The sequence below is a fragment of the Phoenix dactylifera genome, chromosome 8 (assembly GCF_009389715.1).
Source record: "Phoenix dactylifera cultivar Barhee BC4 chromosome 8, palm_55x_up_171113_PBpolish2nd_filt_p, whole genome shotgun sequence".
Taxonomy (NCBI): Eukaryota; Viridiplantae; Streptophyta; class Magnoliopsida; order Arecales; family Arecaceae; genus Phoenix; species Phoenix dactylifera.
The window spans coordinates 7,672,844-7,688,773 of NC_052399.1; the positions used below are offsets into that span (position 1 = coordinate 7,672,844).

A 15,930-nucleotide genomic window follows, 5' to 3' on the forward strand; every position below is an offset into this window, starting at 1 on the left:
TCACGGTAGAACTTGTTAGTGAATTCTAACCATGACCATGCAACATAGTTATGGTATGTTTCCGAATTATTTTACTTAAAAAAATCTCTTCAAGCTTTGTTGCTGCACTCTTAATTCTCAGCCAGATTATTTTATCGATACCCAAAACAGAGAGGGCGGAGGGTGGGGACAAATTGAACTCCCGCCGCTGTAAGGCCTTCAGTTTTCTTGAATGCTGCTGTGGAGCTTGTTAATGCCATTTCCTCAAATACGATCCTTTTTTCTGTACATTCACCCTATGAACTCAACTCGATGACCTAGCAAAAGTATAGGAGCTAAAGGAAAGAATGCATTCAACAAATATATTGCAATCACAGTCATCCATCAAATGCACCTGCTAATAAACTGTGGCCTTCAAATATTCAGTTTCAAAAATGTTTTATCATCTTTTCAATGGTTTGTACCAGCTAAAATTCCACATTTAATATTGCTTGCATTTTTGTCAACGCATTCCTCTAACAACATTCAAGGGTTCAAAGCAGTATCTGTCCGCAATAGCCACATAAAGCCAGGAAAGTGCTGAAGCAGAAAGTGATTGAAGTCATTCTCTCATCCATAAGAAACATCTACCACGTCAAGTATTTTGGCCTGAAGATGGGGATCAAAAGCAGCGCATTAATTGGATCGCAATGGATCACTGCAAACTGACAGCCATTTGCACCCTTCCTTTTTGAATTGTAATAGACCGGTAAAATTAAACCAGACTATCGTAGATCCACACGTCTCTACTTTGTCAAATTTTTCCTTTTTCGGTTCTTTTTAGAGAAATAATAGCACCACCTTTAAAATTAGTCGAGTCAGAAACTTATCACCCCTTTCTTTTTCTTTTCTTTTCTTTTTTTTGGTAGAAAAATAGGAAGGAGGGAGGGGCAGAACCCCACCCGCATAGCAGCTTCCACTGGGCCCCTCTTCTATCAAAGAATGTTCGATGCGGGTCGCAAGTTTCCACGTGCTCTCCCCAACCCGTGGAAAAGCCCATTGGGCCATCCACGTATGAGTATGTCACTCTAGCGCCACCTCAGTACCGATGGAAGAAAAGCATATCCACACAAAACCATCCAGGTATGAGGCATGCGGTCCCCTAATTTAATCGACGCCCGCGCGTTTCGAATCCAGACAACTCAGGTGGAGTCCAAGCTCCCTTACCACCAAACTACCACCTTGGTGGCAACTTATCACCCCTTTCACTGCTACCCGAGTCACTCTATAAAGAGCTTCCCGTCTTCTGGGGAGTGCATAAGGTAGCTACCAACCATCAAGTCAGTATCTGATAAAAAAAAAAAAAAAAAACAAAACGAGGAAAAAAAAAAAAAAAACTGAAGCTAGAATATTATCGTAGTAACTAGGCCACTATCTGCAAATAGTCTAACCTTGTATTTGAGATTTTTCTAATGACAGACAGTTGCTAATTAATTTCCAACATGTTGACTTGGGATACGTTTGTGCTGTGCAGTGTACTCCAAAAAACTATTTCAGAGGTTCAAGTAAATGCTGAACCCTACACAAATGCACACGAGATGCAGAGCGACTAAAAAGTCCCGAAATTTCTTTTGGGAAGTTTATCATATAGCACTGCAAATCCACAAAATACATTTACCTGGCGAGCAGTCTCCTACCAAAAGAATCTCAGCTATTGGATCCAATCTTTGGCTACCTCTTGTATGTTTTATCAAACTCATCTCCCCTATGACCCATTTTATCACTTTGCACTGCTTGATACTAGATGTGATCATTGAAAAGATTTCCTGCATATTTCAAAAGAAATGACATATGCAAGAAACATGTTTTTCTTTACACATGGTTTTGAGACTTGGAGGCGGGTGATTGCGATTTCCCTGTCATGCAGGTGGTAACAGATGTTGCCAATTTTTTTAAAAAAAATCCTGCATATTTCTGCATATAGAAGAAACAGAAATTTTTTCTACATGTTTAAGACTCTAGGATGCAGGTGATTGTAATTTCCATGTCATGCCACTACAACTAATACAAATTGATGTAGGTACTTGCAACAAAAAAATACAAAAACTCCAAACCAAACTTGCAGTAACTCTAAACTGCAGTGCAGAATTCAAAAATCCATCAAACATTTCTTACCAGATACAACTTGTGCCGGTGGTCGTCTGAGCATCAAATCACCAAAATTTAATGGCTGCACTAACTAGTGCCGAGCATGATATATAAACCTCATGTAGCACTGTAAGAAATCCAAAGGGTAAAAAAGGACTAATTTAAGAAGTCCTAGAAGTAGAAGCATGCTAAATCCAGTGAATGGAAGGCTCAGTTAGACACTCAAACACCAAAAAGAAAAAGCACCGTGTAAATACAGTCACAAAGCCAATTAAATCAGAAAGAAAAGGACCACAGTCCTCGCCTTATCATCCAACAACATGGAAGGCCAGAGAGGGGGTGGAGGGGGGGCAATCAATGTTTAAACTATGCTAGAGCCCAGACCCAACTACAGAAAGAATTTTTTGCACTTGAGTTTATATCATTAGATGCTATTTTATTTTAGTGACTTTTGAAAAATTACTGCAAATTGGTCAATAACATGGCATAGAGAACAACTTACAAAAGTTCCTCTTTCCTGTCATTAAGAAAGATCATACTGATTTCTTTGGTTCATCATCTTGCAGTTGAGGCTTAGCATCTTTCCCTTCCATGACTTGTTTTATCCCTTCTTGATAACCTTCTATAAAGCTCTTAAGTGCATCCCTGTACGCAGAGGCACGTGTCATATACACACGCTGCAGTGCAGGCCTTAGGGTCTCCATTCCGCCTCTTGCTGCAACCGCAAGATCCTCCAACGTTGAGGGTTCTCTTTCTTTAGATGCAGCCTTCTCCTCATGAGGTTTGCTATCATCCCCTGAATCCTTTTTATAGTCGTTCGGTCTGAGGTCAGGCCCTATATCCCGCACCCAACTAGCTGCATAAAGCCTAGATGCTTCCTTCAAAACATACCACCGCTCTATCCATGTCAGTTTCTGTCATTTTTTGATATGCGGGGGATCAGGCAAAGAAGAAGGGAAAGCAATTTCCTTCAGATCGTAGCGAATATAATCATACACTTTCCTACATACCACTTTTAGCTTCATACTACTCTGCAAGCCTTCTTAAATCAAACCAAAGTGTCCAAACAACATGAACCTACATCAACCCAAAAGCAACGGTTCACAAGATTGTACTTTTCTCCTCCCTATCTTCAATTTAAAAGGTCAGGTAGTGATAATCTTTAAGTAAAGAAACAATAGAATAAAGCTAGAGGAAGTAGGACCTAGAGCCAAAGTTGTAAACATGGCCAATGACAGTTTATGAACAACCAAGTAAATAAAAGAAGAACAAGAAAACAAAATGAACCAATTCAATTCAAATTATCTTGTAAAAATTGCCGGCATCACTATCTGGCGCTATTGGTCCATAGAAAGATCCTCAGTCCCAAAAACAATAGACAGAATGTACGAAGAGGTTTCTTCCTTTTGTCAAAAATCAAAAGGGCTTTCCCTTGTTCCTCTAGAAGAGTTCCCAGAGGTTCTATCCTTCTCATTACAGATCTCACTAAAAAAGCAAATGGGCTCAAGTTTGAATATTTTATGTTTTCACCAAATAGATACTTCTATAGTAGCAAAAGATACTCTAAAGATTCAGTCTGGATCCACAGAAGAACTTAAAATATAGATTCATAATTATTTCTCAGCAAAATCTAAAACTGCTTGTCAAACAACCACAAAAAATCTAGAACCCTCGAACATCTTTTACTGGTTAGGAGTCCAGTGCCACAACCACAAAAATCTCAACATTCACATAGATTATATCAACCATCACATAATCCATAAAATAACAAAAATAAAAAAGACTAAAACCTAAAAACATCGATCCAACCAACCATCCAGCACCTAAACCGCTAAACTCTAAAATCTGGGTATCCAGTAGCTACTGAAAATCTGATGTAATAACGGACATGAACTAAAGATTCTTCCAAAGTAAACAACAAAACAATACCCAAAGAAAGAGAAGCAAAGAAACCCAAAATCTAGACCAGAGGAATTCAATATCCGGAACAGATCCTAAAAACATCAATCAGCCACCCATTTTTGCATCTAGATAGCAAAATCCAGGAACAACCCATCATTTAACAGCTACAAATCTGATGTATGAATCGCCATAAAACTCAAAATCCTTTGGAAAAATAGCTTCATCAGAGAGCAAAACGAACCAACTGCAAATCAAATTGGAGACCAAAAAGAGATCGAATATGGGAGAGAAAGATTACCAAAAAGAGCACTGACGATTGTCAAAATAAAGCGAGCCCCGAAGGATTGCTTCTTACCTCTATTTTTTGGGATGAAGACAGATGAGTCTTCTCGTTTTCTTTTTTTTTTTCCTTTTCAACGTCCACACTCCAGCTTCGAATTCACGAAATCACACCGACATCAAGGACATGCCCTAACGTCGTTAGCAAGGGGTGGCAATTTCAAACCCAAAACTGACCCAACATCAATCAGGGTAGGGGGGAAGGGTTCCGGTCAGCCAATCCCAACCTACTACTCAGTTCAGGTGTGCCACTCAACACATCATATCCATGTAGTACGCAACTTTTTTGATATTTATATTCATATATTTGAAAAAAATTATATAATATATAAGTTATTGGACCGTTGATCCAAAACAAATGGTTCAAAGCAAGGTCCGCCGTACTAGTACCGATCGGCGTACCGGTGGCGATCCGAACCGGTACGTACAGGTCCCATACCGATCCCGTACCGGTCTGTACCGATCCGTACCGGTCTCATACCGGTTCTCCAACGATAAGCTACCGGTACTGGATTTCACGCTGATCCAGTACCGGTCCCAGGCCGGATAGATACGTACCGGCCGTACCGGCCGGTACGGACCGGTACTTACCGGCCGGTACGGCAGACCATGGTTCAAACTATATTAAAAAAAAGAAGAATTGTACCTACTTTGGAGGACTTAAGAAGGATCATCTCCACCCTATGGTCGTTCAAAGCTACCCATATTATAAATGAGGCAAATAGGGTTGCGGATTGGATAGCTTCATATGTGGCTAGCCACTTGGATGTTTTTGTTTGGGATTCAGTTCAGTCAGCCCCCTCCAGTTGCAAGATATTTTATATGCCGTTACCGCTGAAAATTGGTCCAACCAAGGCACCAAGTTGGCTGAGTTATTGGAGTGCTTGGAAGATCAATTGTTCCGATCGCAAAGGTCAGCTAAAGATTGTGATGTGTCTCCAAGGCGGTGATGTGGTGGCCGCTATGCTCGGATGGCGATGCCTCCAATGTTAGTCGCTCTCGAGATGGAGTTTGGAAGAGATCATGCTCGAACCTTCGCTCAAATGCCTAATCCAACTTAAAATAACAAAGACAAGAAAATTCTCTTGCCGGAAAGTATTCGGCAGGGGACCCTACATCACTTAAGTCAAATGGACTCTCAAGGAATAGTAGAATTGCGAGAGCGACCAAGTGGCAGCAAAAGGGCATAAGAAGGCTTGAGAGCACTTACCTAGAGGATCCCCGAGAGTGGTTTATGTAGGCAAAGGCCAGCATCCGTCGCCAAGAAATTCGGACATGGGGATTGGACATTTTTGGTAACCGATTGCATGTCTTGAAGGTCATAATGCCTGCGTATCACACTCGTTCGTCATGCAATTATGAAAATTGTTCACGATTGTGGCCGAGGTGTCACCAGCAAAGGGGAAAGTTTGAAATTGAAAGGACTCTCCACATACCCTAGAGTCAGCCACATGACGGGCATTGATTGGTTGGTCGAAGGCTATGTAAAATAAAGAATAGAAGGAATAAAGATATAATAGAAAAAATAGATGGGAAGAAAGAAGCATATGTGAAATGCTCAACCCCGGGGGAACATTTAGACCATCCTCCTCATTTTGTAGATAAATTCTTACGGAGACTTTGTAAAAACAACTCTATAATTGACCAAAGCACTTCCATACTTCTTCCTTGTGAAAGTAATAAGAAAAGAAAGAAAAATACTTCTGCACATTCTGAAAATAGCAAGAGTCATCTCTAGGGTACCCCACATAAAAGCCACCAGAATCTCTTCAATTCATAAAAAAGATGCCAGTTCAAGATAAGATTCAGAAACCACCAATAACATTAAGCCTAAAATTAAGTATGAAAATTCCTAGCAAATTAAAATTCCCAACCTTCTCCAAGAAGACCTGAACATAAGACTTCTAAGACTCACTTAGAATGGCAAATTAGCTCAAAAAATAAAACCAAGAAATAAAATAACTAAACTAAACCAAATTTGAATACAATCTACATCAAGTAGTGACTTGAATCTATAAACTATATAGCTTATGTCAGGTCAACAACTTCATTTATTAGCTTCATCCTTTGTAAACATTTTATACGCTTCATCTATTGGTGTATACAACTATGATTTGTAAAAAGTATAACAACAGAAAACTTTCTTAAAACATTTGCAGACATGCATGCATGAATATATATATATATATATATATATATATATATATATATATATATGCATATCTAATACACATATTGTCGTCCATGGACTCCCTTACCGAACATTTAAGAAACACAGAAACAATCCAAAATGGCATCCCAAAAGTAATGACTTAAGAAACTCATCCACCACCAAGCTTAAAACCACGTAAAGACGGCGGCGGCCTAATGCATTTGAGGGCCTAAGGCGAACTCATTAAGAGAGGCCTTTTTTTTTTAATAATAAAATTTTTTTAATAAGTGTAAAATACTTTTAAAATTTATTTAAACATAATTCGCCTAGCTTTTTGAGATGCAAAATTACTAATCAAACTTTTGTACTCAAGATTCATTAAAATATTATTTTCATTAAAATACTATTTTCACTACTATGTGACAAAAAAATTTTAAATAGCCTACAATAATCCAAATTGATCACAAGAATGGTCGTCGGAATTTAAAATCTGATGAGTAAAATATGTTTAATGACATGCCTCTGCAGGTATCTGACAGGGAGAGGACCAGAGATTGGCAACCATCTGCCTATGAGAGTTTTGGCCGTCGTGCAGCAAGATCAGTGCTGGAAAAGAATACTGTAATCTGATGACCATCAATTTATGTTAGAGATGAACAATGGAGGCAAAAGAAGCCTGTAATCTGATGACCTGATCATGTCCTGTATATTGTTTTCCACCCCAATCCAATTATATAGCTCAAGAGTTACTATCTGAATTACTGCATCTGATGGGTGATATATAACTTCCCAAGTGTAAGAATTTCCTGTTTGATCTAAGCAACACCTACAAAACAATTGAACTTTGTTACATCCAGAATCTTCAGTCCCCATTCTCTGAACTAGTTTTCCAGACTTTGTAGCTTCCTTATGGTGTACATATTTAAACCATCTCTGTCAAAATTTTGTTTTCTTCAAAAAAAACACACACTAACCACTGGCACTACTGGACATTTATCTGATATATATTAAACCCTATCTATGATCAACAACAAGAGTAGCATTAACAAATATCAAATCAATAGATGCATGCAACTCGAAAAATATTAGTCTCCGGGATTGATGCCACTGTGTGTTGAGACATCAGTCTAATGACAAATCTGAAGTATGTGCAAGGGAGTGATTTCTTATATGTTTATAATAAGAGAAATTCCTAGAAGATTAGTTCCGTGTATTGTGATCACAAGAACATTTTAATAGAAGAGAAAAGAAGGGTCTGCTATTATTTACTTTGTTATCATTAGCACTTCACGGCTGGATGGGGGGATGACTTGATGACAAAAACAGTATATATTGCTCCAATTCTACTCAGCAGTCACCTTTTATCCTTAATAGCTGAACAACTTTCTTACAAAATAATCCTATTTAAATGTAAGCAAATAAAACCCACAAAGCAATCCTTTCCTGATAATAATTGCTTTAATTACATAATACTATTTTATTTATAAAAAACTCTAAACAATTGGTCTTTCGCATACTCTCACTTTCATATCCTTAATTCTTATGCAACAGAAAATATGATCAAATCAAATGATTCATACAACTTAATCATGCATCAAAAAGGCCTATTTTTATAAACTTATAGACCAATATGGCATCTATCAACTAGCTAATAGCTTTGAATTTTCATCCTTCTAACAACCAAAATCCATGGGCAGCAAAATAAATAATCAACTTCTGACAACCAGTGATTGCCAGGAATTTTAAGCACTTCAAGGGGTGCTAAAAGCCCCAGAACAGCACTAAAAGCTAGACAATTTATCCTTCCATACTTTGTTATGCAGTTGCTGTATTCCTAGGGAAAAATAAAGAAATCATAATTTGGCCACATATTTTGGACACATAAAGAAGAAAAATTAACTCGAGGTCAATTGAGCAAGATACTCGCATTCCAACATAAACGACTAGCTTTGATCTACCTTTGACTACAATGTTTTCCTTTAAATTAAGATGGTATAATTATGTAGTCGAAAGTATACTGCCCTATAGACATTCAAGCCTATTTTGCATTTTGCTAAATCAATGAACCAAGACTTTGTATATAATGCGCAAAAATAGAGAGAAAGGGTTTTTTCCCTAAGGAAGAAAAAATAGAAGCAGAGAAATTAAGCATACAGAGAAGCGCGAGGGAAAGGGAGGCGGAGAAGGGAGAACCCTGACCTTCCGAGGACCTGAGCGAGGGTCTTGATGTAGCCGTCGATGATCTCGTCCCGGGTGAGACTGGGATCGGGGGGCTCGATGACGATGAGCCAGTGCTCGAAGTCGCACCCGTCGAGAAGGATGGTCTCCTTGGGCGGCCGGTTTCTCCAGTTCGGCGAAGGATCGTTAAGAGACGACGTCGTAGGCCGGGTCGAGAAGCACCGGACCGCGCCGCCGCGGTCGCCGTCGACGGGGAGGCGGAAGTAGTCGGCAAGGGGGAGGAGAGGGCGGAGGCGGAGGTCCGGAGGAGAGGGGAAGAGGGACAGGCAAAGAAGAGAGCTCGGGAGGCGAAAAATCCGGAGGAGAGGAGAGGGGAGAGGGACACTGAGGGAAGAGAGCTCGGGAGGCCTAGAACTCATGCATCATCGGAGAGGACTCCAGAGTCCAGAGTCCAAAGTCCACACACTGGGGAGGCTGTTTTTATTCCACTGCACTGGAGATTGACAAGTCGATGATTTGCGGATAGGTTTGTGGGTTGGATTGCAGAAAGAGATTAGGGTGAGGATGAGGGAATCATCATTTGATCCAAAATGGCGGCACGCTGACATCAAACTACCATTAGCACCAATCTAGTTCGTGAAGGGGCTACATGTCTAAGTGGAGGTCCTTTGAATCAAAGTTCAGCTGGGATGCTAACCGTTATTCTTTGCGGTTGTTTTTATTTTTTAGTGACGAGTTAGTAAAAAATGGTCAAGTAGAATTAGGCTTTATTAGCTAACTGTTAGTTTTTTAATTTTTTTTAAAAAAATCTGTTCTTGGCTTTTACTCTACAATGTCAACGTGTTATGTTTGCACACATATACAAAGTCATGTATGATCATATATTTCTCTAAAGACCATAAAATTGTAGAGCTTCGGACTGCCTAGGAGGATATATCATATGCGAGATGAGTGCTCGATGCCGAGCGGGTGCACATCGAAGAGGACTCATCTATGGTGATCGAGTGGATACGGAGCGCGGACAGGTATGAAGATGGTCATCCAATTATTCGTAAGACACACAGGCTGGTTGTGCACATGTTTTTCGGAAAACAAACAGGGCAGCAGATTGGGTCACCTCCTATATTGTACGGCGTTCCGGAGAGTTCCTATGGACGTCCACAGTAGAGCTCCCGCTCTCATTATACTTTTTACTTTCTTCTGACTTGGCAAGATATACTCACGTTAGAGTAATATGAATTGCCGTTTTCACCACACAAAAAAAAAGACCATAAAATTAATGATATTTTTAGCTCTCCATGCTTCGTAGACAGAATATGAGAATTGCTCTCTCTCTCTCTCTCTCTCTCTCTCTCTCTCTGTATGAGAGAGAGAGAGAGAGAGAGAGAGAGAGAGAGAGAGAGAGAGATGCGAACATCATGCATTTATGTTTACAACACACGTTATTCCATCTCTTGGGCCATTACACATAGTTTATCAGTAGCAGTAGAACGGCATTGATTTGTAATAGGAGCCTGCAAATCAATATATAATGTAAATATCATAACGAGAAGCATATACAAGAGTAGAACTACAACTGTAAAATGGGATAAACCTAACTCAAGCTGGTCATGCTAAACAAAGGGTCATCCTTAAGCTCATCCTGTTATTTTAAGGGGCAGATCATGTATGTACAATAAGATTTATGAGGCATAGTGCTTTATGAACTCTAGAACCATTAATATGAATGCTAAAAGGATGGAAGAGGGTGGAGTATGCATTGGGGCTTGCCCAATGGTCACATTCCTCTACGTAGCAACAAGAGGTTCCAAGTTTGATTCCTGGGTGGTGCATCCTCAAAAATATAGACTTGGATGATTATAGTATGAGAGAGTCTGCACTCCTTTTTTCTCAGAACCAAAATAAAAAGAAAGAAAGAAAGAATAGGGTGAGGAATGGTTGGGCGGTACTTAACTGAAATCAGCAATGAAAGAGTAAGTTCAGGTGGAAGGAAGGGATGGAGGAGAAGAAATTGAATATGATGCAAGAGGAGTAAAGATTATCAATGAAAATTGAGAAGAGGAGGACATTTATTTTTTTCTCTTTTGCTTAGTGCTACTTAAAAATAAAACAGAGGAATATGCATATATTTGTCCCTCATGATAAATTATGTTACATCTTTAGCCATGTTGTTCCTTGCATTCCAGGCATGTGTGTAGAAATCACATATTGCGGAGTCTCAAGGAAGACCCTTTGTAAGTTAATATTCTTACAACAATTTGTCATCCAAAGAATTACTAGATGAAGCGATGAATATCTAATTCATTTTCAAAATATGATAAATCTTTAGGCTGCACTGCTGCATTAGATTTTGGTTGTAATGTTTTGAGCCATAGTATTGCAATGGTACTTTACAATCAGAAAAGAACAAGCAACACTAACTAAGGGATTTCTCACTTCTAAGAAAATTCCCCAGGGTGTGCAATTATAGAGGCATAACTGATACTTAAATCAAACCATTCAATATTTCTAAAAATTTCATGTACTAAAAAAAGATGTGATGGTTGCTTCTCATCTTTTCACTTTGTCCTTGATATGATCATATGAGAACAGACATCAGCAGTGATTTTGTTGTTCCTTTCTGGCTACTGAATCAGTGTATGGCATCAGCACCCTGTATAAAATTATTAGCTTAATTTTCTTCTTTACCACATTATTAGCAATGCCAATACCTAAATACTTTTTTGTCTTGAGTTTTATACAGAAGCATAGTTTTATGCATGATGGTCTATTATTTATGTTTATTTTCTAAGGATGCCAGGATATTGTGTGCAGCAAGGCTGATGCCAACAACTCAGGCATTGACCCCAGTAGGCTCTCCCATGATCTGGAATATGACACCTTCAGGTCCAATACCTCCACCAGCTCATTCTCCTGACTATCATTAACTGAAGTTTCCATAATTTTACCTGTCTTAGATATACATCTTGGAATATCATTATATCATCTGTTTAAAGGCTCTCCCACTGGCCATCCCATGCTGAAACATCACCAGAGGTTACCTGATGCTGTTCTGCCAACTTCAGCTGTGCCATCAAAAAACCAAGGTCTCAGATATTAAGGTCATTGACCTAGTTTTTCAGGCATCTCAGCAGTTCCTTGCATTCCATATCAGGAATGAGCATATGTTTACGAAATGTTGTTACAATCATTTTGCAGTTATGCATGTTTTGAAATTTTTGATAGGTTGTGATGAAATCTCCTGTTCTGAGCCACTCACTTCAACCCCAATTGGTTCTCCCTGTGGGGGTGTATACCTGATGCGAGTCAAGGTTGACCTTGGAGTGGCACCGTAGCAATTATTTTCAAGGATTGAGGAGCTAGAAGTCGGGGTTGCAGCAGGCACATTTCTGAAACAAAGTCAAGTAGAAAAATGGGCGACTACCACCCACAATTTTGGGACATCCGGGCTATAGTCTGTGGTGGGATGGCCTTGTAGGCGAAGCATGTGTATAGAGAGGCCAATAGAACAGCGGATTGGGTGGCCTCTCATATGTTGGAATGGACTCACCGGAAGAGTCCGAGTCTTCAACGCAAGTGAAGGAGAAGCCCAATCCCATAAATTCTTAACTGCCACAACAGCTGTAAATTTGAATTTCAAATTCATTCAAATTTAAATTTCAAATTTGTGGAGTGATTGATTAAAACCCCATTTGATTTTGATGAGCTCAAAGCATTTGAGTATATCTTGTGATTACTAATGAATTCAATTGAGTGTTTCAGTGAAAATCCTGTCCAAGTGTCTCTAGATTTTGGTTCATAGTATTTTGGATAAGTTAAGAAGTCTGCTGAACCAAAGTCTGAGACTCGAGTCGACTCCCGAGTATCACAAGTCGACTCCAAGCGTATCAAGTTCACTGGCACGAGCTCGAGTCGACTCCAGACTAGTACGAGTCGACTCCGACTGAGAACAGAAAGAAGAACAGAAAGCCTCATCTCAGAACCTGTCAACGAGTCGACTCCTGAAGTGCGCGAGTCGACTCCAATATTCAACGAGTCGACTCCAGGGTAGTAAGAGTCGACTCCAAGAGGTACACAAAGAAAAGTCAGAGAGCAGTTTTCGAGTCTGAGATTCGAGTCGACTCCAGTGGAACGCGAGTCGACTCCGATGGTTGGCAAGTCGACTCCAGAGAAAGCAAGAGTCGACTCTCAGCGGTACACAAAGAAAAGGTCAGAGAGCATTTTATGGACTCTGAGATTCGAGTCGACTCCCGCAATACGCGAGTCGACTCCGAGACTGTGCGACCATCGACAGACAGAAAACCATGTTACTGCCTCTGAGATTCGAGTCGACTCCCAGACAGCTCGAGTCGACTCCAAGACAAGCTTCACGTCAAAAGGCAGAAGACCAACTTTCGGAAACTGAGAGCCGAGTCGACTCCAAGGAAGTTCGAGTCGACTCCAAGACTGGATGAGCCAAAAGACAGAGAATCGGGAGTTCGGGCTCTGAGATTCGAGTCGACTCCAAGGACAGTCGAGTCGACTCGAGTGGACAAAATTCAAAATTGGATCCACGGACTTCAGTGGATGAGCCGACTCCAAAATTGCCAGGTCAGCTCCAGAAGTTGGCGAGTCGACTCCGGGTCAAGACGAGTCGACTCCCAGTCGTGACGGCAACTTTAATTCAAATTTGGAACAGTTGCCGAGTCGACTCCGGAAAAGCTTGAGTCGACTCCCGCTACAGCCGAGTCGACTCCTGATCGCGCGAGTCGACTCCAACCCACCAACGGTCATATTGTCAGGCTGCGCAGAGTGTGCAGAACGGACAGAAAAAGCAGTGTAACGGCTAGTTTCCGTGGGGGTTGGCTTAAATAGCCACAGAAGACTGTAGCAAGGCAGAGAACAACCATTCCACTCCAAGCATTCAAGCTTTCAAGCTCTGCAACGTGCTCTTCAACGAAAAAGGGGAAGATCAGCATTTACTGCAACCAACTACATCTTCCCAGCAATTAAAGCCTCCTCCTCCTGCATTCAAGTCGACTACTCATTCGAGAGGAGACCTGAGTTCAAGAAGCCATTCCTCTACTTCAGCTTAAAAGCGTTTGAGGGCTTCTAAACTCCTCTTTTGATTATATTGTTTTACATCTGCTTTTGAGAAGCTTATTTTCCTTTCTTTCTATAACTTGTATTTACTTGGTTCAATCGGGGGATTGAATCAAGGGGATTAAGGTTGGTTGGTGAGCCAAGTTAAAAACCAACGTGTGTAAGGGTTTGATTGTGAGCTCGGAAAAACAATCGGGGTTGGTTCTAGTCGGTGAGCCTAGGAAAACCGACCGAGTTCGTTGTGAGCTCGTAAAACAACAAGTTTGGTTGTGAGCTTGCAAAACAACCGGCTGTAATCCAAGGGGGTTATAGTGAATTCCCAAGAGAGACTTGGGGAGTGGACGTAGGAGCAAGGGGTAGCTCCGAACCACTATAAAACTCTGTGTTTGCATTGGATTGTCTCTCTTCTTCTTCCCCTCACATCACTCACAGCACTTAGCATTAATTAAATAACTTGCAATAGTTTTTAATTAATCAACCACATCGTTTTAATTATCTAAATTATTTTAAAACCCAATTCACCCCCCCCCCTCTTGGGTTGTCTATCTGGGCTACAAAATTCATTCAAATTTGGTCTCACCAGAAGAGGAATTCTTAGCTGTCACAATAGCTATCAAATTTGAACTCACCAGAAGAGAAATTCTTAGCTGTCATAACAGCTGTAAATTTGAATTTCAAATACGCTATACTTATATAAATTTGTAAACATGATGAATGTAAAAAAAAAAAATTAAGAGAAAATGAAAAGTTCTATCCCTCAACTCTCATCTTGAATTTTTTAATGGTATCAAAGCCCCAAGACAAACGTTACTCAATATGTCTTCTTCTCAATCTTCTACCTCCAATAACACAACAATCTCTTTTCCCATTTTCAATCCACTCCCAATATCTCTAAACTAACCCGCAACAACTACCCCATATGGAGAGCACAAATGCTGCCATACCTCAAAGGACAACAAGTGTTCCGGTACATTGATGGCACTACAAAAAAACCTCCTACTAGGCTCACTGCACCTGACAGCTCTACCTCTCCAAATTCCGATTATGATGTATGGGATAAACAAAACAATCTTATTCTTAGTGCAATCAACTCGCTCAAGTTGTCCACTGTACAACTTTCAAAGTTGTGTAGTATGCCTTTGAAACTGCGTTTGCTGCTCAATTCAGAGCCAAAGCTATCCAAGTGCCGTCTAAACTCGCAACAGCTCGAAAAGGTAACATGTCAGCCACTGATTATTTCATGCATATCAAGAGACTCACCGATGAACTTGCCATAGCTAGTCAATTGATGATGTGTGATGACATCATAACCTACATACTTGCGGGTCTTAGCCCTGAGTACGACTCCATAGTTGTAATGATCAACTCCAGCCATAACTTAGTACAACTGAAAGAGGTATACTCCCTACTCCTCACTAGTGAGGTTCGCATCATCCACAGCAACCAGCCCCCATCCTTAACAGGAGGTTATGCCAACGTTGCAACAAGACAACAAAACAACACTCGAGCCGAGGCCATAGCAATTCCAATAATTATCAAGAACGGCAGCATGAGCAATATAATGCTGGCAGAGGTAATGGTCGAGGAAACAATACCATCTCAAACCGCAATTCCTATGGTAACAATAACTCTTCACTTTGGTGCCAATTATGTGAAAAGCCCGGACACACAGTCCACAAGTGCTTCCATCATTTTGATATCACCTATCTCCACCCACCTCAACGAAAGAAACCACAAGCCATGGTCGCTTCCAATCAGCAAAACTCTGAGAATGATAGGCATCCCAACGCTGGAGCTTCTTATTATCTGACTTCCAAACTTAATAAGCTCAATATTCGCAGTGATAAGTACAATGGATCTGATCAAATTCAAGTTGGCAATGACACAGGTTTGAACATTTCTCACTTTGGTACCGCTGAACTATCTACTTCCTCAAGTTCTTGTTGTCCCTCAAATTAAAAAAATCCTTCTTTCTGTTCACAAGTTTGCTCATGACAATCACGTTTACTTTAAATTTCATGACAACTTTTTTCTGATAAAGGATTACTCGGGGAGCATCCAACATAAAGGCCATCTACAAGATGGTTTATATTGTTTTTCGAAGCCCTTTCAATAGCAATCTCTTTCAACCTTAGTTGGTGTTCGAGTCTCCATAACTGATTGGCATCGTA

At 40.3% G+C, this 15,930-nt stretch overlaps 1 protein-coding gene across 8 annotated transcripts; it reads right to left on the bottom strand.

Moving 5' to 3' along the window:
• Nucleotides 1–311: 311 nt before the first annotated feature.
• LOC103701537 (multiple organellar RNA editing factor 8, chloroplastic/mitochondrial-like) lies at nucleotides 312–9,342 on the bottom strand. 8 transcript variants are annotated; one of them, XR_005512768.1, is made up of 3 exons: nucleotides 8,699–9,342; nucleotides 3,117–3,183; nucleotides 2,361–2,984 (listed from the first exon to the last, which is right to left on the bottom strand). XR_005512768.1 is itself a non-coding variant. In XM_039128849.1 (2 exons), exons 1-2 carry the CDS (start codon nucleotides 9,094–9,096, stop codon nucleotides 606–608), a joined length of 420 nt encoding a protein of 139 aa, XP_038984777.1. In that variant the 5' UTR covers nucleotides 9,097–9,337; the 3' UTR covers nucleotides 312–605. The 8 variants fall into 8 exon arrangements, 6 of the variants coding, with proteins under 6 accessions (XP_038984777.1, XP_026658190.1, XP_038984776.1 ...); XR_005512767.1 differs by having other exon boundaries at nucleotides 2,361–3,020; nucleotides 8,699–9,341; XM_039128849.1 differs by lacking the exons at nucleotides 2,361–2,984; nucleotides 3,117–3,183 and adding an exon at nucleotides 312–627 and having other exon boundaries at nucleotides 8,699–9,337.
• Nucleotides 9,343–15,930: the final 6,588 nt, after the last annotated feature.